A 23,004-nucleotide genomic window follows, 5' to 3' on the forward strand; every position below is an offset into this window, starting at 1 on the left:
CACTCTGCAGCACCCGAGTCACCCTTGAGAGGCACAGTACACCCGATACATTTCTGGACACTCCAATGCACCCGATACACTCTTTAAACACTCCACTGCACCTGATACACTCTCTAGACACTTTACTGCACCAGACACTATCTAAACACTCCACTGCACCCAAGAAGCTCTCTAGACACTCCACTGCACCTGAAACGCTCTCTAAACACTCCACTGCACCCGAGATGCTCTCTAGATGCTTCACTGCACCAGACACTCTCTAGACACTCCAATGCACCCGAGACGCTCTCTAGACACTTCACTGCACCAGACACTCTCTAGACACTCCAGTGCATCCGAGACGCTCTCTAAACACTCCACTACACCTGAGATGCTCTCTAAACACTCCACTGCACCTGAGGCGCTCTGTGGACACTCCACTGCACTAAAGAAGCTCTCTGTACACTCCAGTGCACCCAATACACTCTTTAGACACTCCGCTGCACCCGATTCACTCTTTAGACACTCCACTGCACCCGAGACACTCTTTAGACACTTCACTGCACCAGACGTCTCTAGACACTCCAGTGCATCCGAGATGCTCTCTAAACACTCCACTGCACCCAAGATGCTCTCTAGACACTCCACTGCACCCCCTACGCTCTGTGGACACTCCACTGCACCCAAGACGCTCTCTAGACACTCAAGTGCATCTGATACACTCTCTAGACACTCCACTGCACCCGAGTCACTCTTAAGACACTCCACTGCACCCGAGACGCTCTCTCAACACTCCACTACACCCGAGACACTCTAGTGCACCTGAGACACGCTCTCTTGCCACTCCAGTGCACCCGATACACTCTCTCAACATTCCACTGCACCTGAGATGCTCTCTAGACACTTCATTGCACCCTATACACTCTCTAGACACTCCACTGCACCCAAAATGCATTCTAAACATTCCACTGCACCCAAGACGCTCTCTAGACACTCCAGTGCACTCAAAATGCTCTCTAAACACTCCAGTGCACCCGAGACACTCTCTAGACACACCAGTGCACCGAGACACTCTCTAGACACTCCATTGCACCCAAGACACTCTCTAAACACTCTCCAGTGCACCCAAGATGCTCTCTAGACACTCCCCTGCATCCGAGACACTCTCGAGACACTCCAGTGCATCCGAGAGACTTTCTAAACACTCCAGTGCACCTGACACTCTCTCAAGACACTTCACTGCACCCAAAATGCATTCTAAACTTTCCACTGCATCCAAGATGCTCTCTAGTCACTTCACTGCACCCGGGATACTCTCTGGACACTCCAGTGCACTCGAGACGCTCTCTAAACACTCCAGTGCACCCCAGACACTCTCTAGACGCTCCCTTGCATTCGAGACACTCTCTTAACACTCTACTGCACCCGAGACACTCTCTAGACACTCTATTGCACCCAAGACACTCTCTAGACATTCTCCAGTGCACCAGAGACACTTTCTAAACACTCCAGTGCACCTGATACTCTCTCTAGACACTTCACTGCACAAAATATTCTCTCTTAACACTCCAGTGCACCTGATACTCTCTCTAGACACTTGCACCCCATTCACACTTTAGACACTCCACTGCACCCAAAATGCATTCTGAACATTCCACTGCACCCAAGATGCTCTCTAGACACTCTCTGGACACTCCAGTGCACCTGGGATACACTCTAGACACTCCACTGCACCCCATACGCTCTCTTGCCTCTTTGAGGTTTCTCTCTCTGTCTGTCTTTTTCTCTCAAGTTTGTTCTTCTGTGTTTTATGAATATTTTGTCACATTTATTGTACAACACCTGAATTTTTCTTATGAATCTCCGCTGACTTCATTCTGTGACTTGTTGTCTGTCTCTCTTACAGTGTGGTGAAGGTTTTGTTAGAGATGGGTGCTGATCCAAACATGGGCGATGACTTCAGCAGCGTTTATGAGACCGCCCGGGAGAAGAGTGTTCACTCATTAGAGGGTGAGAAGATGCATATATGACACATTTACATGACCATCATCATCACCACCAGGCTGATCTTCATCATGTGTTATGAAGCATCATCCACACACAGACAGAGCATATGTGTGGGTTATTACACAGATCAATTTAAACCAAAGACACATAAAACACACACACTTTGCTGTTTGCATATCGGCACTCGATTCATTTAGTTGCGTGTTATTTGTTAGTGTTGTTTACACACACAAACACACACATGCAGAGCTGATGTCATATCACACTGCTGTATGTATATTACTCACATTTGTTTTGTTGGCAGTTTTTTGGTCTTGAAGGAACATCTTTCCCTGAAGCACTGTGATGAATGAGTGTATGTATGTGTGTGTCTGTGTGTGGAATATGAGAATATTCTGTATGTGTGTGTGTGCGCGCGTGTGCGTGCGTGTGTGTGTGTGATTGATTGCTCTGCTCCGGCCGTCTGACGGTTTATTGAGTTTGTTGTGATTATCCGGGCTCTTAGACATTATTTACCCGTGACGACCCGCCTGACAGCAGCCCAGAGAGAAAATATGTTTCTGTACAGTGACAGAAGAAAAACATTGTTCCTGTTCTCTGATTTATTTTTGTGTGCGTTTTTGTACAGGGAATAATTGTACATTTGATATGAGCACTTATACATGTCTGTTGTTAATTCAAACTGTTTGTCTTATTTTAACAGCTCGTAGAATATTATCACCAACATCCTGTTATTATAATATCTCTATATCTCTCTCTCTCTCTCCCCCCCCCTCTCTCTTTCTCTTCTTCTTTTAGTTTTTATGTATTTTCTGCATTTATTGTCATAGTTTCTCTACATATGTGACTTTATACAATTTGTAATAAAGAAGTAATCCAGCTGATACATCACTTTAAAATCAAAGGAAGGCATTATTATTATTTTTTTTAAAGGGGACTTATGAAGATAATCTGACATTTCCATGTTTAAGTGCTATAATTGGGTCCCCAGTGCTTCTATCAACCTAGAATATGTGAAAAAGATCAACCCAGTAACTTGGTTTTGGTAAACCATTATCTGCAAGCTCATTAAAATTTGGTTCCCCTTGTGATGTCAGAAGGGGATCTTATTATAACAACGCTCCTTAATCTGCACTATCCAACAACAACACTGCCATTAAGTGTAGAGAGAGAAAATAATTGACAGCATAATTGAGTTTTAATTTCAACAAACCACCATTATGGTGATCAGTGTTTGCATTAGCAACTCATTTGCATTTTAAAGGACACACTCAAAACGGCACACTTTTGCTCACACCTACAAAGTGTCAATTTTAACATGCTATAATAAATTATCTGTGGAGTATTTTGAGTTAAAACATCACATGTGTACTCTGGGACACCAACTTTTTATTTGAAATCTTAAGAAGTCCCTTGTCCTTGTAAAGTCAGATATTAAATGTGTTCTGAGTTTATCACACCACATCTTTAGTGCTTACACTAAAAATAAACCTTTGTTTTCTTGAGATTCATCCTTCTGTCTGTCTGTCTGTCAGTGTTGGTGAGCAGAGAGGATGAGTTCAGCAATCGTCTGAGCAGTCGGGCCAGTTTTCGTGGTTGTACAGCGCTGCATTATGCCGTTCTGGCCGATGACCTGAGGACCGTCCGTATGCTGCTGGACGCAGGTGAGGTCACACGACGAAATAAACGACTGCTTTGATGAAGAGTTGTTCACTTTACACACAAGATGTTCATGGCAGGTGCGACTGAAACCACAACCACACAAACCCTCAGGGTTCTGCCAAGGCTTCCCACATTTCCTTCAGTAAACCTTGTTTCAGTTTTACTCGTGTTGTGTGTTTATGATGATTCGCACAGATACAGAGCTGTGTTCTCTTCCTGTTAGCCTGAGGCTGTCAGACTCGACCTTTGACCTCTGGAGGAAAGAAACTGTGGGTTATGTGACCCACACATGTGAAATGACAGGACACGTCTAATGTGATTTACATGAGTTTGTTATTATAGCCAAAGGGCTCAGCTGAGCTATAGCACCCACACAGAGTATATAATATATAATCCTTAAATACACTGTCTCTCTTTCTCTCTCTCTCTCTCTCTCGTGTGTGGTTAGACTCTCACTGTAAATGTCGGCACTTTCTATAAATCACTTGATGTTTTTTGGAAGCAGACGCATTTTTAGATTGAAGTGACAGAAATGACCCAAAACAAAGAACAAGATAGCTTATTTTGATGCTGAGAAATTAGATTACGGTGTGGAACGCATTACCCAGAAATCTTAGTGGAATTAAGCCACGCCCCCACAGACAGGGCAGCGCCACATCTGACGGCGAGCTGTATCCATCACAGCGATGACATCATCACCATGAGACGGCTCTGCTCTAATGCATTGAGAGTGAGCAGCACATTACAATACTCTCTTTCAGTGTTTAACATTATACTTCCCTTATGTTGAGCAGATTGTAAGGTGCATGGCTCTGATTGGTTCATTGCGGTGCAGGCAGACAGATTCACTGGTGTCTGGTTGTGTCGAGCCTCCTTAAAACACAGTGTTTGTCTCTTAATGAACCATTTTTCATATGGTGGACATGTTTTTCCATTTAACTTCTGGGCACATTTTTCAGCAATTTCATAGCTTTAGTCTGGGGAGGCCAAAGACGAGTACGAACATCTTACCTGCGGGCAGGTGACTCGCTTTATTTCCCTCCTGAGCGAGCGGTCAGTCCACGTCTCGATCTATCACCGCTGTCCTGGAGGTTTGTGTTCGGCCGCTCGCTGCCCCAGAAGAGCTCACCCTGCCCGGGGAAGATCCGTAGGTTTGTCCCTGACTCCCGGCGGCTGTGAGACGTGACTGATCACCCGAACTGTGAACCCTGACCCCTGGGGTCAAACCTCCCCACAGTTCACTGCTCTGCCACCAGCTGCACAGAGAGAGAAAGAGAAAGAGAGAGAGAGAGAGTCACCCTGCAGCTCTGAGCCTGTTGGGAGTCGTGTGTGATATTAGGGCACTAAATGATGCTATTTATTATGTTGGAAAGAGAGACTCGCCGTAGAGCAGCGAGACGGCTGTCGTGTGTTTCTTTATTAGTTTTCTTCCTCTTGTTCGTCCTCTATCGATTGAGATTTGTTAGACAGACACGTTTAAGGTTTTATCAATAATCCGGGCGATTACCCACAATGCCCAGGGACTCGACAGCCCCGTAAAGACGCCTCTGTACAGATATTGATTCTGTGTTTGTGGATAAACTGTATTTTTCGAGGAAGGGAAGGAAATGTTTGTTCTGTCGAGTGAGTTTGTGTCTAATTTAATGTGGAGTGATGTTTTTATTTCTGTCTATTTCTTTGCATTAGGGTCGGGTACGGCATTACAGTAGAAATGTGTCAACTGAAAGAGACTTGACGCTTTCATTTATTCAGCAGATGACACTACACTATAAAAAGTGCTGGGTTATTTTCAACCCAGCATTGGGTCAAAAAAGGGCGGATTGTAGCCATCCGGGGCAAATTAACCCAAACATGTTTTGTATTTGACCTAACAATGGGTTGAAACAACACAGCATATGTTGAATTACAACCCAAGAGGCTGGGTTTGTCTCTTTTTGACCCAATTCTGGGTTGAAAGTAACCCATCATTTTTTAAGTGCAAGATACGACTCTTATTATTTAAAGGTGACATATCATGAAAATCTGACTTTTTAAACGTTTAAGTGCTATAATTGGTTCCCCAGTGCTTCTATCAACCTAGAAAATGTGAAAAAGATAAACCTATTACCATTATTGCAAGCATGTGAAAAAATAGATAATTTGAAATTTGGCTCCCCTTGTGATGTCAGAAGGGGATGATACTGCCCCTTAATCTGCACTATCCAACTACAACACTGCCATTTAGTACAGAGAGAAAGAAAGAAAGAAAGAAAGAAAGACAAAATAATTGACAGCACAATTGAGTTTCAATTTCAACAAACCAACATTATGGTGATCAGTGTTTACATTTTATCAGCTCTTTAATTGCTTTTTAAAGGACACTCCCAGAAACGGGACATTTTGGCTCACACCTACAAAGTGTCAATTTTAACATGTTACAATAAATTATCTATATGGTATTTTGAGCTACAACATCGCATATGTACTCCGAGACACCAAAGATTTATTTGACATCTTAAAAAAGTCTTGTGATATGTCCCCTTTAATATTTTGGTAATGATGATACCCACCTGCTTTATGTGTCTTAGTAGTTGTGATTTTGCTGTATCGGCACGCGTGTGTGTATGTGACAGGGTCAGGGCAAAAGGCACTGCTAAACATCAGCGGTGACCCCCCGACACAAACACACACAATGTGTCCAAACGGAAAAGCGTCTGTCAGGTGAAGTCGTGACGTGTTGTGGTTTCCACAGAGGAACAGTGTGAGATCATTAAAGGTCATCAGCACACTGTTGTGTTTTAATAATGTGACTCATACAGACACATACGCTGATGTCCGGATGCTGAAGACCCCCCGACTGAGGTCCATTCATGACACACTTACCCCTGACAGAGACACAAGCGCTTGACCACAGATCCTGATGTTAACCTTTGACTTTTGGCCTCTGGCTGCTTGCAGGTGCCAACCCTTTACAGCAGAATACATTAGGACACACTCCACTCGCCTACGCTAAAGATGGAGAGATGCAAACACTGTTAAAGGAGTCGGAGACAAAGTATACATCTATGAGATCAGTGTTTAGATGATGTGCTGTCTAAACTAACACACTGAAGGGTCTACATGTTTATTTATTCAGTATTTTGGCTATCAGTAAGAGTAGAGGAGACTCAAATGTACTTAACACAGATGGTTAGTTGGATTATTAATGTAATCCACAGTAATCCTGTTTGGAGAGTTGATAATCTGCCGGTGATATCATTGATTGTAAAGAGACAAAAATGTGCAATAATACTGTATGTTTAACAGTTTTCCTGTTTTTTGTGGTTTCTTTCTTTTTTCTGTTTTCATCACTCTTTGAAACAATGCATCTTTATATAAATAAATTTGACTTAATTTGACATTACAATCCTGTATTACTGATAGAAACCTGTGTGTGTGTTATAGTCTGATGATGTTTGTGTGTATATCTGCAGTATGTGGAGTCTCAAAAGAAGAGAGAAGCTGAAGAGAGACGCAGGTTTCCTCTGGAGCGCAGATTAAAGGAGCACATCATTGGACAAGAAGGAGCCATCAATACTGTTGCCTCAGGTACACACACTTAAACAATCACAAACTTATTCACCAATGACCTCACACATAAAACAATATGCAACACAACTAACCGCACACAGATTTACATTTATTATTTTTACTGGTTGCTTTTAAAAAATTGTCTTCTCAAAACCAAAATGTGTGTTCATTTATTTACCACAAAGACTTAAATAGGCTGAATAAAAAAATCTGTGGTCAAGCAGATCACTTTTCGATCCTTTAAATTGTTATTTAATCACTAAAGTGGTTCAGTGAATTTACAAATGATGTCAAATCCCTCTGTGTTATTATTAAACTGTGTGTCTATAATGATCAATACTGTACTATTACAAAAAATAATGCAAATTAACAAGTAAAAATATCCCCACATTTAAGATAAAAAAAAAATGCCCATGCATGAATAAACTAAAACCTATTGGGGTGGTTTTCGGGACAGGCATTAGCTCAAGCAAGGACTAGAACTTAGATTAATTAGAAAATATAGCTAGTTTTAACAAACATTACTTGTGTGCATTTTAAGGCAGAAGAAAGGTCACTAATGTATTTTAAGATATGTCAGGACAAGTTGTTTTCAGTTTAGATAGCTCCTACATTTACAGTGGGGCAAAAAAGTATTTAGTCAGCTACCAATTGTTCAAGTTCTCACACTTAAAAATATGAGAGAGGCCTGTAATTTTTGTCAAAGGTACACGTCAACTACACTCAAAAAAATGATACTTTAAACGAACACAATTTTATTGTGGACAGTGGTTCCACACAACCCAGTTAATTTATTTTAACATTTAAGGGTTGTTTTCAGTCAATGCCAAATTCTTTATTTGCAGCAACACAGTTGAATAATAAATAACTAATGTGAAGTGGTAATGTTCAATAAAATTATCTTAGTTACTTATCCACAACTTAAGATTGTTACGTTTTCTGAACATGTGTTTAACTTGTTCAAACGAATCAAATATGTTTTGCTTGTCCAACTCAAGAGTAGTTTATTCATACAACTCAATTACATTGTGGACAGTGGTTCCATCCAATTACTTTTAGTTACTTTAACACAACAATGTCTATTTCAAGTACATCACACACAAAAATATACTTTTTGTAATAAACTCTATATAGCATTCATTTTATTCAAAAAAGAAATCTCATACACCAGTTCTTCAAGCCATGTTTATTGCACTTAAACTACAGATACTGTAAAGGATATACCAACAAATGAGATGCACTCATCAACTTGAAAAGCTTGCAAAGTTTTTAAGGACTTTGGATATTACAATGTAACCTTATAACAACATTACAATTTTTTTTACAGTTACTGACAAATGAAATGCACGAAAACTCCATTTCAAAAACATGGCATTTACATATGAAATATTAAAACATTCCTTTCTCAAAACATCTGCAAAAGGCTTGGTCTTCAGCGTCTGAACTTTATGAGATAGTTACTTCCCATCTAGCTCCAGAAACAACAACTGCAATACTTCAAAAGTGTACCTGAATTCAGGAAAGTAGCTCAAGTTCAGTGCATATATCAGTCCCATCAGCATGGTTGTCGCATACACAATGTTGTTGAGGTCCAAGAACTCTTAATCCCTTCAATAACACTCCAACATCTGCTGGGCTGTCTTCGATGTCTGAACCATACATTTTTGCAACAAGGACTCACATCACCATCTTCTGGAACGCCTCCTGGGTACTGGGTGCATCTGTATCCTGCAGGTGAGCATGACAATGATACAATTATTTTATGTTTATTAATAAGTTCAGAAAATCTCTTATTTACCATTTAATGTTATTCAAAACCACATCACTTGATTCTGTAAAACTGAAGTATTTTAAGAACGTTCTCATTCCATAATGTACAACAGCCAAAAAGTCAAAGAGGGCAAGTATTGTTTGCTTACCAACATACCTTGTTTTCTGCATTAGAAAGAAGGTTTGAAATATGGAGATGAGATAAAATAAAAAGTTATCCCAGGTGAAAAAGTACACGTCCATAATGTACTTAAAGTGCTCTATTTTCATGCACTAATTTTGTACATAATATACTAAAAATTCTTCTTTTGTACTTCTTAAGACAACCTTAAGAACATCTTGTACATTGTTCACAATGTCAGTCTAAATTAGATTTCAGGGCATATCGGATTTGACAAACTCATTGTCCATATTGTGGATCACAACCGTTCTGTGCGTCCTGTAGCGTTCTGCCGTTTTCTGGATTATCTACAATGTTTCTATGGCAATGACGTTGCACTGGCACGACAATCTGCCTCAACATCTGACGTGTTTATGTTTTATGTGACGCAACAGCATGACATAACCGAAAAGCTACACAAATGCGATCAGAGCGGTCAGACTGACTTGGATTTCCAGAAATGCGATTTGAAAAGGATTTTAAACCACCCATGGATGTAGCCCGAAACAGATTTGAAAAAACACTGATTTCATGTGGTTTTTGGCAGTTCACACTTTCTAAATGTGACTGGATTCAAATATCCACCAAAATCAGATTTAGACTGACAGTGTGAACAAGGTATAATTGTACTTCCCTGTTCTATTTTTGAGACACCATGAATATGAACTAAAATGTGCTAAAAATGTATTTTAAAAATGTATTTAGGTACCACTCGTAGTAAACTTGAACCCATCTTTGAAAGTTGGGTTCAAGTTTACAAGTTTTAACTAATACATTTTTAAAACAGAGATAGTATATTCAAAGCACATTTTAGTTAATAATCATGTCTCAAAACAGCACACATAAGTACACTTAGATAATCTTAAGAACATCTTAAAAAGTACTAAAGAATAATTTTTAGTATATCAAGTATAAATTAGTTTAAAAATAGAGCACTGTAAGTACATTATGGAAGTGTACTACTTTTTCACCTGGGATACCACAACATTTCAATTCCTTGATAATACAGCAAAGTATATGTATGCACATATACTTACCAAATACTCTTTAATTAGACTGGTCAGGTCTTCATTCAGGTAGACAAAGAAAGATCGGAGCCTGATCAATGTTGTCAGTCTAAATATGTAAATATCAAAATTGTATTAATTGTAGCATTCACAATATCAGGTAAACATTTACCTTTATTTTTAGATTATTATGCAAAATACAGCATGTAAGTGGAAAACAACAACAAAAAGGGACACCTTAAACCAGGGGTGGGCAATTCCTGGTCCCGAGGGCAACAGCCCTGCAGAGTTTCGCTCCAACCCTAATCAAACACAGCTGAAAAATCTAATTGAAGTCTTCAGAACTGTTTGGAAATTACATTCAGGTGTGTTTGATTAAGGTTGAAGCTAAACTCTGCAGGACTGTGGCCCTCGATGCCCACCCCTGCGTTAAACTGTACCTTTGTTTCTTTTTTACAAGTTCCAGAAACTTTCTAATTCCAATTTCACCAGTGCAAAAAGAAGTTTTATTATAAGGTTTTAATGAGTGCAGTTCTTCATACCCGTGTTGTGGTTTTTAATTCTCGGTCAATTGATGACTCCTCGTTTTGCATAGATCCTTATAAGCTTTGCAGAATATTGATCCATCTTCGCCAAGTATGTAGACACCAATGGGGCTGTTGCGATTCTTTTAAACTCTGCACAAATCTACAAAACACAATAAATTATTGTTACCACAAAGCCAATAAAGTTAAACATAAATGACTCAAAAACTTTTCACTCACCTCTTCCCTTCTGAAAAGAGCAGGCCATCTAGTTTTGAAATCTGCTATTGAAGGCGACTCCTTGACAACCTCATGTCTCCTGATAGAAAAAGTCTTGTCCATAATGTTTTCTCATTGTTCTTTTTAATTTCAGACAGAAGTATTACACTGACTACTTCCAGTGTTTTGGATGTCTCCGTTTGTGGATGGTAAGGGCAGTAGTTAACCAAAGCGTTGCATGTTTTTTTTTATATGATAAGCAGCACTGGAAATTCCAGCTGGTTTGGGCTTGAGTAAATTTAATTTCACTTCAGTACAGCCAATTTTTCTCAGTTTTGTTATATATTTGGCAAAACACGCTTTTGCAACACAGTCAGAGCTTAATGAAGTAGATGGGGTTGACAAAACTACTGTGTCACAGGATGAAAGTGAAAGAGCTGGTGATGAGCAGGTACTCCTTTGAAAACTGTTCAGTTGTGGTGGGGGCGAGTTGTCACAATCACTTGGTGTTGTCAGAAATACCACCTTTAGTGTACTTTTGTCTTGAATTTCAGATGTGTACATGAGATTTAAAAACTAATTGCCCAAGTCAGAATCCATGAACTGCAGCCTTAAATGTCCTTGTAGATTACATTGTTTTTCTTCTTCCTTTGACAGGTCACTCACTGAAGTAGAAATGGCATACTGAAGGATCACCTTTTGTAACTTTTAGCCAGACTGGAGAAGTCTTTGTGGTATGACTGTGGAAAACAAATAAAATTTAGTTAATTATTTTTTTTAAATCAATTGTAAGTATGATTAAAAAACATTAACTTATGAATTGTCCATTTAACAAAATAAAAGCATATTTTACAACATATGCGTGGACTTGTCTTTTCAAAGTCACCAAACAAAGCACCAACCATATAACAATGTAGCAATGGATAATCAATTATCAGCTAACTAAAATAGGCACTGACAGACTTTAACATACAATGCAGTTTACCTAAAAAAGTGTGATATGCTCTAGTTTAAATAATCTGTTTTAATAAAACACATCTGGCTTCAGTCATGAACAAAAGCATCACTTGCCTCATCACTATAAAAACTTTTGGCCTCCTGTAATACTTCAGCAATGGAAACTACACCAGGCTTAAAATCACTCAGTGAATGCTGGTTGTGTTTTCTGTTTTTGTGTGATATAAAAGTCCCATTGACATTTGATTGGAAATCACAACCTGATAACATGCAAAATACCGTTTTACTTTTCTTTAAGTGACTGTTTATGTGAGCAAAGTATTCTTTTTCTGATGACACTGCACTGCATGCCTTGCACACAAATTACAAGTGAAAGTGGGCCTTTGTCGTCATGCAATATTACATCTGTAGCATAATTCCTACTTAAATGAACAAGTAGAGCATAACATGTCTTGAATATATCAATTTGAATATGTACAATGATATCTATGATAACCCCACAACGCACGTGCAGCAGTCTTTAATGTTTTAGTAATTTAACTTAGATCACAAATTTTACATTTCAACATAACTTTAAGTAAATATTCATTCAGAGTAACAACAAAAAATAAACTTTAAGAACCCCTTGAGAAAATGCTCTGACTAAACACAGGAAAATACGTTTCAAAAACTAGTATTATCACCAGTAAAACAAGTTCAATGGCTAACGTTACCACCGGAACACGACAGAAAATCGAAGATCAACTCACCACAAACACGTGAAGCAATCCATTCATTTTGAAACGCACAAATCACACAGTTTACAACACTGCTGCTATCATAAAACACTAAAAATGACCCGAAAATGAACAACACGTTTAATACCGTTTAAACACAAGTACATCACGTTTAATACGGTTTAAACACGTCACACGACAGATCGCGTGAAGCACTCCATTACATTTGAAACGCACAAATAACACACTTTACCTCACCGCTGCACAAATGACGTGAAATCATCACCATCGAACACAAACACCATCGACTTCAACATAAAATAAAGTTGCCTCAACAATGTTTTAAGATAGATTGAAGAAATAACGTATTTAGTTCACTTACCGGAAACACCATCACCTGCGCGCCAGAGCTCCGCGCCGTCTTCGTGGAAGTCGTTAAATGACGTCACATCCGGTAGTTTGAATCGCAAAAGTAAACCAATTACTTTAGTTTAAAGATAGGTAGTTAGGTAAACTAGAGTGAATAACAAATTGATTTAGCATAACACATTACACTTGTATTTTGTCTTAAAAATAAATGTGTATGTTTTAATGTAACTAAATATATTTGTGTATAATGAACAGTGCTACAAAACCCATTTTTTGAGTGTATGAGAGACAAAATGAGAAAAAAAATCCAGAAAATCACATTGTCTGATTTTTTAAGAATTTATTTGTAAATTATGGTGAAAAATAAGTATTTAGTCAATAACAAAAGTTTATGTCAATACTTTGTTATATACCCTTTGTTGGCAATGACAGAGATCAAACGTTTTCTGTAAGTCTCCACAAGGTTTTTACATATTGTTGCTGGTAATTTGGCCCATTCCTCCATGCAGATCTCCTCTAGAGCAGTGATGTTTTAGGGCTGTCGCTGGGCAACTCAGATTTTCAACTCCCTCACAGGATTTTCTATGGGGTTGAGATCTGGAGACTGGCTCGGCCACTCCAGGACCTTGAAATTATTCTTACGAAACCACTCCTTCATTGCCCGGGCGGTATGTTTGGGATCACTGCCATACTGAAAGATCCAGCCACGTTTCATCTTCAATGCCCTTGCTGACGAAAGGAGGTTTTGAGTCAAAATCTCACGATACATGGCCCCATTCATTCTTTCCTTAACTCGGATCAGTTGTCCTGGTCCCTTTGCAGAAAAACAGACCCAAAGCATGAGGTTTCCACCCCCATGCTTCACAGTAGGTATGGTGTTCTTTGGATGCAACTCAGCATCTTTCTCCTCCAAACACAAGAAGTTGAGTTTCTACCTAAAAGTTATGTTTTGGTTTCATCTGACAATATGACATTCTCCCACTCTTCTTCTGGATCATCCAAATGCTCTCTAGCAAACTTCAGACGGGTCCGGACATGTACTGGCTTAAGCAGGTGGACACATCTGGCACTGCAGGAATTGAGTCCCTGGCTGCATAGTGTGTTACTGATGGTAGCCTTTGTTACTTTGGTCCCAGCTCTCTGCAGGTCATTCACTAGGTTCCCCCATGTGGTTCTGGGATTTTTGCTCACCATTCTGGTGATAATTTTTACCCTACGGGATGAGATCTTGCGTGGAGCCCCAGATCGAGGGACATTATCAGTGTTCTTGTATGTCTTTCATTTTCTAATAATTGCTCTCACAGTTGATTTCTTCACATCAAGCTGCTTACCTATTGCAGATTCAGTCTTCCCAGCCTGGTGCAGGTCTACAATTTTGTTTCTGGTGTCCTTTGACAGCTCTCTGGTCTTGGCCATAGTTGAGTTTGCATTCTGACTGTTTTAGGTTGTGGACAGGTGTCTTTTATACTGCTAACAAGTTCAAACAGGTGCCATTAATACAGGTAACAAGTGGAGGACAGAGGATTCTCTTAAAGAAAAAGTTACAGGTCTGTGAGAGAAAGAAATCTTGCTTTTTTGTTATTGACCAAATACTTATTTTCCACCATAAATTGCAAATTCTGTCATTCTGTTGTATTGCGGAGCTTCTGTCACGAAAACAAATTCCTCGTATGTGTAAACATACCTGGCAATAAAAAGCTCATTCATTCATTCATTCATTCATTCAAATAAATTCTTAAAAAATCAGACAATGTGATTTTCTGGATTTTTTTCCTCATTTTGTCTCTCATAGTTGAAGTGTACCTATGATGAAAATTACAGGCCTCTCTCATCTTTTTAAGTGGGAGAACTTGCACAATTGGTGGTTGACTAAATACTTTTTTGCCCCACTGTATTTTAGTCTAGGACTAGTCTAATCCCTGTTCGGGAAACCGCCCCCCTGTTATAATTAAAATTAAATCAAATCTTTGGAATAATTGTTTAACAGTATGTAAATATAAGGAGTTCAGATGCAAAACCCTTTAAGTGCATCTGATATGTTTTCTTGTAAATAAGCATTTTTTTATAGGAATGAATTAGGACAACAAATCAATATTTCTGAATGGCCTGACGCTGCGATTAAGCAGATTTGAAGCAAAAGTATTTGATGAACGTATAATACATGCGATGTCATTACATGTCATTTTCTAATTTTTGATGTAGGTGGTGTTTAGAGGCTTTTGCATCTAAGCTCCTTATATAAATATATGACACATTCGAGCAACATTTAGCAGTCAGGATAAATAAACATAAACATCATGTTTTGTAGTATTAAAGGGGCCATGGCACAAAACTTCGTAAAGATGTAAAATAAATCGTTGGTGTCCCCAGAGCACATATATGAAGTTTTAGCTCAAAATACCCCACAGATAATTTATTATAACATGTTAAAATTGCCACTTAGTAGGTGTAAGCAAAAATGTGGCATTTTGGGTGTGTTATTTAACATGCAAATAAGCTGATAATGCAAACACTGATCATCATAATGGTATATGAATATGAAGAGATTTGTTGCAAAACGAGATAAATAAATTTTTTAACATTTTTGTCAAAACATGTTTATTATTATGTTATCATGTTATTATTTTGTTTTATGGTGCTACTTAGCTGTATTTTTTAAGTTAGAAGGTTTAAATAAAAACAAACCAACTGCAGTTGCATTGAAATTAATTGGTATGCACAACCAAAAAATGAGATTTCTGAACAATTAAAAAAAATGTGGTTATCTCGTTTTGCAACGAAACTCTTCATATGTACCCTTTAATTAATGTTGCTTAAATTAAAAGAAAATATTTTTGACACATAAAACTTATACATTTAATTTTTAGGTACTTACAAAAATCCCTGTTATAAGAATAAAAATGCCTTAATGGATACGTCAATTATCTGAACCAAAGTTGACAAAGTTATTCACAAAATTGTAAAATGACCTCATACCTAAAGAAACACTTTCACTGCAGAAAACTCATCACAAAATGTAAGACATTGAAAATGTGATATAAAGAGAAAAACTAATAATAACAAAATGACAACAAGTTGTAAACTGACTGTAACTGAAAGATGCTGCATATCTGAATTACATGAATTTTCCTCATCCTGACTCATTCATTCATCTTTTACTGTGTCGTTGTCTGCGTTACGACCGGTTGCTTCTCTCCAGTCCTCATTTAACAACATCATTTATCGTTGTTTTCTAATACTTCATTTCTTTTCTTTGATTTTTCTCCGATGTGTGTGTGTACGATCGGACACACGGGGGTTCGTCTCTCTCTTATACGAGTCCCAGGACAGTGAGACAGATATGAGTTAAAACACAATAACATACAACTTTAATAAATACAGGATACACACACATACACACAAACGCTTTGTTAATCGATCAGTGAGGCCGTGTGCACAGGTGACACCTTAAAACTTTCAGACCCTTTTGTGTCCGTAGACTTCATGAGGTTATATGTGTGTGTGCGTCGGGTGTTGATCACCCTGACAGACATTTATTATACATCATCTCTTCTGTATTGATGTGATGTAATGATGACTGTATTCAGTGATGAGTGTCAGGTGTTTTTCATCAGACTGAACGGACGGTCCTGAGGAGGATCTCACACGTCAATCAATCCTGATAAATGAATCTCTGTGCTGTCTGTCTGTCAGGAGAGAGAGAGAGAGAGAGAGAGAGAGAGACAGTAGAGTAAAGAGTGAAGGCTAGCGAGTCGGATCTCAGCTCTGATTTGATAAATGGACAGTTACTGCTGTGGCAAATTGTCCCGAAAGCAATTGGATCCCATCAGCACTGTGATAAAACCAGCGTTATTGATCTGTAAGAGCTAATATACTGAATACATCACACACACAGAGACAGAGAGCGAATGAGAGAGAGAGAGAGAGCTTCAGAGAAATGTGTGTGTCTGTTCCTGTATGAGACGCTCAACTTTACAATAAACTCATTTCAATATTAAGCACCTCATGATTTTACTAGTTAACAGGATTAATGTTAATGTGTTGGTTTTCTATATTAACTTCTCATTTTAAGGTTAATGTACGTTTTGAACTTTCACAGTCAGTTATTCAATAATAATCATGAATGGTTATATACGAGTAATATCGAGTAGTGATCCGGAGCAGAATGTGAATCCAGTGTGAATGCAGAGAGTTTCTTTCGCTTTACATTTATGTTGGGTTCACACCAGACGCGGTTGAGGCGTCAAATTCGTGTGTACCGCACGTAGTTAGACGCTTGAACATTTTGAGTGTACTCGCTTCACGTGAAATTCTAGTCATTGAGACATTCACGCGGAAATTCGCATAATGGGAGGGGCTTCTGCAACTCCGCTCGCTTCCAGTGATCACGTCCCTACTACAGCAAGCTCCTGATTGGTTAACGCAGCGCGTTTTTCCACCAAAGTTCAAAATTTTTAACTTGCGCGTTTCCCAACCCTCAATTCGCACCATTTGTGCAAACTAGACGTGCAAATGAGACGGAATCATGTCTACCTCACAGCGCTAAATGCTTCATTTGCGCCGTGAGACCTCCAAATGCACATCAACGCGTCTTTACATTGACTTAACATTGAAAACATTTGCTCTTGATGGCTGGTGTGAACGCATCATTAGTTTCCTGCTCTTTACACATCAAGGTCTGTGGTCAGGGAGGTTTTGAGCATCATCTGTCTCAGTTTGATCAGTGTGTTGTGCATCATTGGCTAAAGTAAGTCACAGTCGCCATTTTTGGTCGATTCAGCATGGCAGTTGCACTCATCTGGGAGTCGATCATTCTGATTGGCTTTTCGGCATAGCCAACCAGTGCACAAGAAACAAAACGGAAGTAAAGAGGGTAACGCACAGAACGTTGCGTCTCTCATTTTAATACGTAAATATTATTTAGAGGTCCCGTTTTTCCTGTGTTCAGGGTTCCCATGAGTCCTTGAAGTTTGTGAATTTGGGGGGGGGATTATCAAGGCCCTGGAAAGTTTTTGAAAATAAACATGCATAGACACAGGCCCTTGAAAGTGCTTGAATTTACTTTATGCCTAAAGGTTTTTTGGAAGTAATTCCATATGTGTGTGCATTGTAGCAGCTCAAGTGCATATTTACACTGTCTGAATTGTTTCTTACTCTCTACATAGTATGGGTGGGCTCTAGGCTTGGGCGGTATTCAAATTTTGATACCGTATACCAAGGTAAAATAGGGAGGAGGTTTGACGGTATTACCATGAATAATTATAAAATTATGACAAAAGGCTCAGACAGCGTCACCATAATGTTGGCTTGTGCCTAAACCCTTCAGAAACTGAATACTAAACACTAATACTGAAACAATAATAAAATAACACGCACAACAATATTAACAACTTTTATTAGCAACAAGTAGCAGTTTATAAAAAAGTAGAAATACAACAAACAGAATTAAATTATTATTAACATCCAGAACAGTTTTTGCGCAGAGACATGCTCACAAATCAATTAAATTAAATCACACAACCCAAACCTTTTTGTTGCACAATTTGCATACTTTGCCTCATCCGTATTTACCACCTCTCCATTCTCGTTCGGTCCAAACCCGAAATACTGCCAGCAGAAGTTGTGTTCTTTTTTGAGACCAGGTTCTTTTTTAAAAACTTTAATTGGGTTTACGGTGCACAATATAACACGCGTTAATGTTTCCTGTGTGAAAAAAAACAGTATCCTAAAAAACACCAATGTCTCCTAAAAATGGCTGAAGTCTTCATTGATAAATATGTAATGAGTTGTGTTGCGTAGCTCAGTGGTTCTCAAACTATTTCAGCGTGCGGCCCCCCTTGTGTCCAGTGCATTTCTTCGCGGCCCCCCAAAGAAAATTTATGACAAATTTGTGCTAAAATGTAACAATTTTATGAAACAAACATATAAAATGATTCAAAGTAGTGCTTTTGGTTAGGAGCCTTATTTTTTTTTGGTTTAATTACACAGAATTCATGATAAATTAATGTATTTTATAAAATCTCATAAAACTGGGGCCCCCCTGGCACCATCTCGCGGCCCCCTTGAGAACCACTGGCGTAGCTGGTTCAGTGTGTTGTGATTCGACAGCAGTTTAGCGCATGTTTGAAAAGGTCAAGTCAGATTGAGGAAGCTGTCCTCAGCAAAGGCCAAACAGAGGATTTGACTCCGGGATGAAAATAACAGCATCTCTCTGACATGGCAAAAAAACACTCTACTAACCCAACTCTATGTCGTCTTATGCCCTTTTTTGGGTATTCCTGTGGGCGGAGTCAAAAACTCAGAATATTGTCTTCATCTAATGGGGAAGTAGAGGGCTGTAGTCCAAACCAGCTGTTTTCTGTAGTCCTTAAAAGTAAATTCTGAGTATTTTAATTTTAATGCAGGTATTATTTATGCAACATTACACAGTAACTAAAGTAAAAAAAAGTGATCTTGAAGAAACATCAGCTTTTAAAGGTTATGGCTCATAAGACATGAATCTGACTTGTAAGCAAGCGCAGCTTTGTTTTATGTTTTGTATCCCAGCAGTCGTAGCTCTTCCAGTTTCCTGTTTTAAGTAATGAATCTTGACTACTGCCACCTGCTGGTATTTAAAGTCATGTGACGCAGGTGCAGAACAGATGTGATACCTGACTGTCAGGTGGTAAACGTTGGCTTTGGTCTGTCAGGGCTCAGATGCAGCCCATGTGAACAAACCTCACAGTCTGCTTTCACTGACGATACTTCAATGCTGTCGGTTTAGTGTCTCAAAGCCAAACGTTTATAATTAGTATGTTTATAATTTAGTTATTTTCATCATCAGTTAATGACATCTGAGGTGGGGGTATAGACACACACACACACACACACACAGAGAGACAGACACACACACACACACACACACACACAGGAAGCTGTGGATAGATGTTGGTTTCTGCTCTCAGGGGCTGAAAGTTATTGGTGGTGATTATCTTCAGTAATGTCATTACAGCTTCTGCCCTGAGATAGACAAAGAGCAACACACACTTCAGACGTCACTCTCTATGTGTGTGTTAGATGTGTTGTGCACATAAGAGAAGTCACCTACAGCTCATCTTGAAGATAAAACACACACACACACACTTTCTCTTAAACATTTTTTGTGTTTTGTTGTAAACTTTTGTACACCAGACAGCGATGTCTGGAGGGTTTCAGATATCTATGATGTAGTCTTATGATGATCTCCTCTTAAACATCTGTGTAGTAAAGAGATCAACACATCATACCTGAATACAACAGCACGCTTCACACACTTATAAAAACATGTGACACGTGTGTGTGTGTGTGTGTGTGTGTGTGGGTGTGCATGTGTGTGTGTGTGTGTGTGAGAGAGAGATAGAGAGAGAGAGAGAGAGAGAGAGAGAGAGAGAGAGAGAGAGAGAGAGAGAGAGAGACAGATTCAGAAGTAAATTATTGATGTTATGCAAGACAACACAAATAACAGAGATATTCTCACTGTAATGATGTCTGATGTGTAATCATCACACACACAGAACTGCTATGATATTGTGTGTGTGTGTGTGTGTGTGTGTGTGTGTGTGTGTGTGTGCACTGGTTGTCATGGTAACAGTGTGTTATCTTGCTAGTGTTCTCTGCTGGATCTATTCTAACCTGATTTAGTTTCTCCAGCGTGCAGCAGTGTAATGAAATTACTGTCTGTCTAATGGTGCAGTGAGTCTACAGCCGTCCCCCCTCGCTCGCTCGCTCTCTTTCTCTCTCTCTCTCTCTCTCTCTCTTTCTGTGTGTGTGTTTCTGTCTTTCTTCAGTGATTGTCTGATTGTCTTAAATCATTTCACATTTTCTCTCAATCTTTGAGATCTGCCTGATGTTGTCTGTCTGTCTCTCTCTCTCGAGTTAATAACTGTCTGTCTTCTTTCTCCTCAGCCATCAGGAGGAAAGAGAACGGCTGGTATGATGAAGAACATCCGCTCGTCTTTCTATTTCTGGGCTCCTCTGGAATTGGTAACTTCTCTTACACACACACATGCACACAGACAGGCCTCTGGCATGAGCTGTCTCTGGCGTGAGCTGCCTCTGGCGTGAGCTCTATCTTGCAGGCTCTCTTTTTTTAAACTCTAGACTGCTTAGAAAAGAATAATTCATTCAATTTACTCAATTTATTTAAGCTATATTAAAACAAAAGTTTTTTTATTTTATTTTATATAATATATATATTTTTTTAAATTTAGCTTAAATAAATTGATTGCAATCACTTACCTTAAAAAAAAGTGAATTGAATGAATCATTTTTTTCAGTGTATCTCTGTATTCTTAGGAGAAACATGAATCGTGTGTTATAAACACAGAACATAAGGGTCATTCTACAGAAATGTCAATATTTCTGTCCCTAGCATTTACAGAAATATTACACTTGAAAAACACTTTAGGGTTACAATGTTTTTATATTTTAAAAAAATCGTCCCCAAAGTTGAGATCAAAAACTGTGTTTTCTTCCATTTAATGTACAATAATGTGTCCATAACTATCAAAAATATATTGTGTAGAGAGACAAAATGCTAAATAAATATTATAAAATATATAATGAAAGTAGTGGTCCCCTGGGGTTGTGTCACTGGTGTTACCGTTTAACAAAAAAGCTCTTATTCTTAAATAGAAATCACACTGATGACCTCACTTGACTTCCTTCTTTCACTTTCCTGAAGATCTATGAAGAGAAGCTCACTGTCTCTTTTCAGTTAACAGAAATCTTTTCATTTATATCATGATTTCATATGAAGCTTTTAGTTTAAGTCACTGGTATGACCTCCTTTATTGTTTGGGAATTGCAAAAAACTAGAATATAAATGGATTAAACTACTTAATTTAGTGAATATACAATGATTGACAACATGTGGTTTGATACTTTGAAGCATTCATTTTGTAAAATGCAGTTTTCATGAAAATTGTCACTGGTGTTACTGTCACTGGTGTTACCTTCTTAATGGGTAACACCAGTGAAGATCAGTAACACCAGTGACAATTTAAGTATTTTAGTCCATTTGTGGTGTTACTGTGTTTTTTTTTTTCTGTCACATTAAATAAAATCTTTCACATGTGACATGATGATAATTTTAAATGCATTGAATTCTGCTACACTTAAGAATTAAGCTTTAAAGCTGAAAAAATTATAAATAATATTTCCTTAACACCTTTAATATTGCTAAAGAAGTAAGGTAACACCACTGACAAAAAATGGTGTATGCAGTCTTTAAGTACATGCACACAAAAACTAAAAAATCATTCAGCTGTCATTTATGTGTACTCATAAAGTCAAAGAGTAATCGAATAATGTGGTCTAAGTTTAAATGTTAGAAAAAGAAATCAAAAGTGGACGTTTCTGTAGAATGACCCATAAAGCAGCTTGCAGTGAAGTTTTGTCAGCCCGCAGCAGTGACGCACGTCTTTGTTTATTTGTTTGTTTGCGTGTTTTATTTGTTGTGGTTTGATATATGATGAGATGTTTCTCCTTCTCGCCGAAGGCATGCGCGATCACGCCATCAATATTCAACTAGTCCCACCACTTACCATATATGGGTTTATTAAAATTCATAAGAGCAATATTTACTCTCACGGACTACATAAACCCTCAGAGATGAATGAAAACAGACGAGTAATGATAGGAGATAAATAAACACACTCACTGACAGCAATAAATCTCCTTCATGTGAAGAATTAGCCCTTCAACTTGACACCAGCGCTTTATGTTCCTCTCTTATATACACACAGACCAAGACTTTATACATCTCTAATAAACTGACAAACTAGTCATCATTGATCAGTGTTGTCATTCAGCTGAAATCCATTAGTGGTTATTGTTTGTCAATGTGTGTTGATCTGCAGGTAAAACTGAACTGGCTAAACAGGTGGCTCGATACATGCATAAAGATATTAAGAAGGTCAGTCCATACAGACATCTCAATATCTGTTTACTGTCATCAAGAGATTCATCATTAATCTCTCTTTTATTCAGGGATTCATCCGAATGGACATGTCAGAATTTCAAGAGAAACATGAGGTGACACACACACACACACACACACACACACA

At 38.5% G+C, this 23,004-nt stretch overlaps 1 protein-coding gene and 1 long non-coding RNA gene across 2 annotated transcripts in view; one reads left to right on the plus strand and one right to left on the minus strand.

Annotated features, from left to right (window-relative positions):
- LOC141361605 (mitochondrial disaggregase-like) overlaps window positions 1-23,004 on the plus strand; it is a 41,291-nt gene that overhangs the window by 10,320 nt on the left and 7,967 nt on the right. The window contains exons 4-10 of the mRNA XM_073863152.1: window positions 1,886-1,989; window positions 3,522-3,650; window positions 6,586-6,681; window positions 7,099-7,215; window positions 20,843-20,920; window positions 22,798-22,853; window positions 22,928-22,972. Of these exons, the coding sequence (XP_073719253.1) occupies window positions 1,886-1,989; window positions 3,522-3,650; window positions 6,586-6,681; window positions 7,099-7,215; window positions 20,843-20,920; window positions 22,798-22,853; window positions 22,928-22,972 (625 nt within the window). The remainder of the gene's footprint in view (window positions 1-1,885; window positions 1,990-3,521; window positions 3,651-6,585; window positions 6,682-7,098; window positions 7,216-20,842; window positions 20,921-22,797; window positions 22,854-22,927; window positions 22,973-23,004) is intronic.
- LOC129416916 (uncharacterized) lies at window positions 8,369-13,204 on the minus strand. The gene is made up of 5 exons (XR_012367680.1): window positions 12,933-13,204; window positions 10,899-11,617; window positions 10,677-10,821; window positions 10,165-10,243; window positions 8,369-8,925 (listed from the first exon to the last, which is right to left on the minus strand). It is a non-coding gene; the product is annotated as an uncharacterized lncRNA (long non-coding RNA).

This window comes from Misgurnus anguillicaudatus, chromosome 24 (assembly GCF_027580225.2).
Source record: "Misgurnus anguillicaudatus chromosome 24, ASM2758022v2, whole genome shotgun sequence".
In the NCBI taxonomy this organism is placed as follows: Eukaryota; Metazoa; Chordata; class Actinopteri; order Cypriniformes; family Cobitidae; genus Misgurnus; species Misgurnus anguillicaudatus.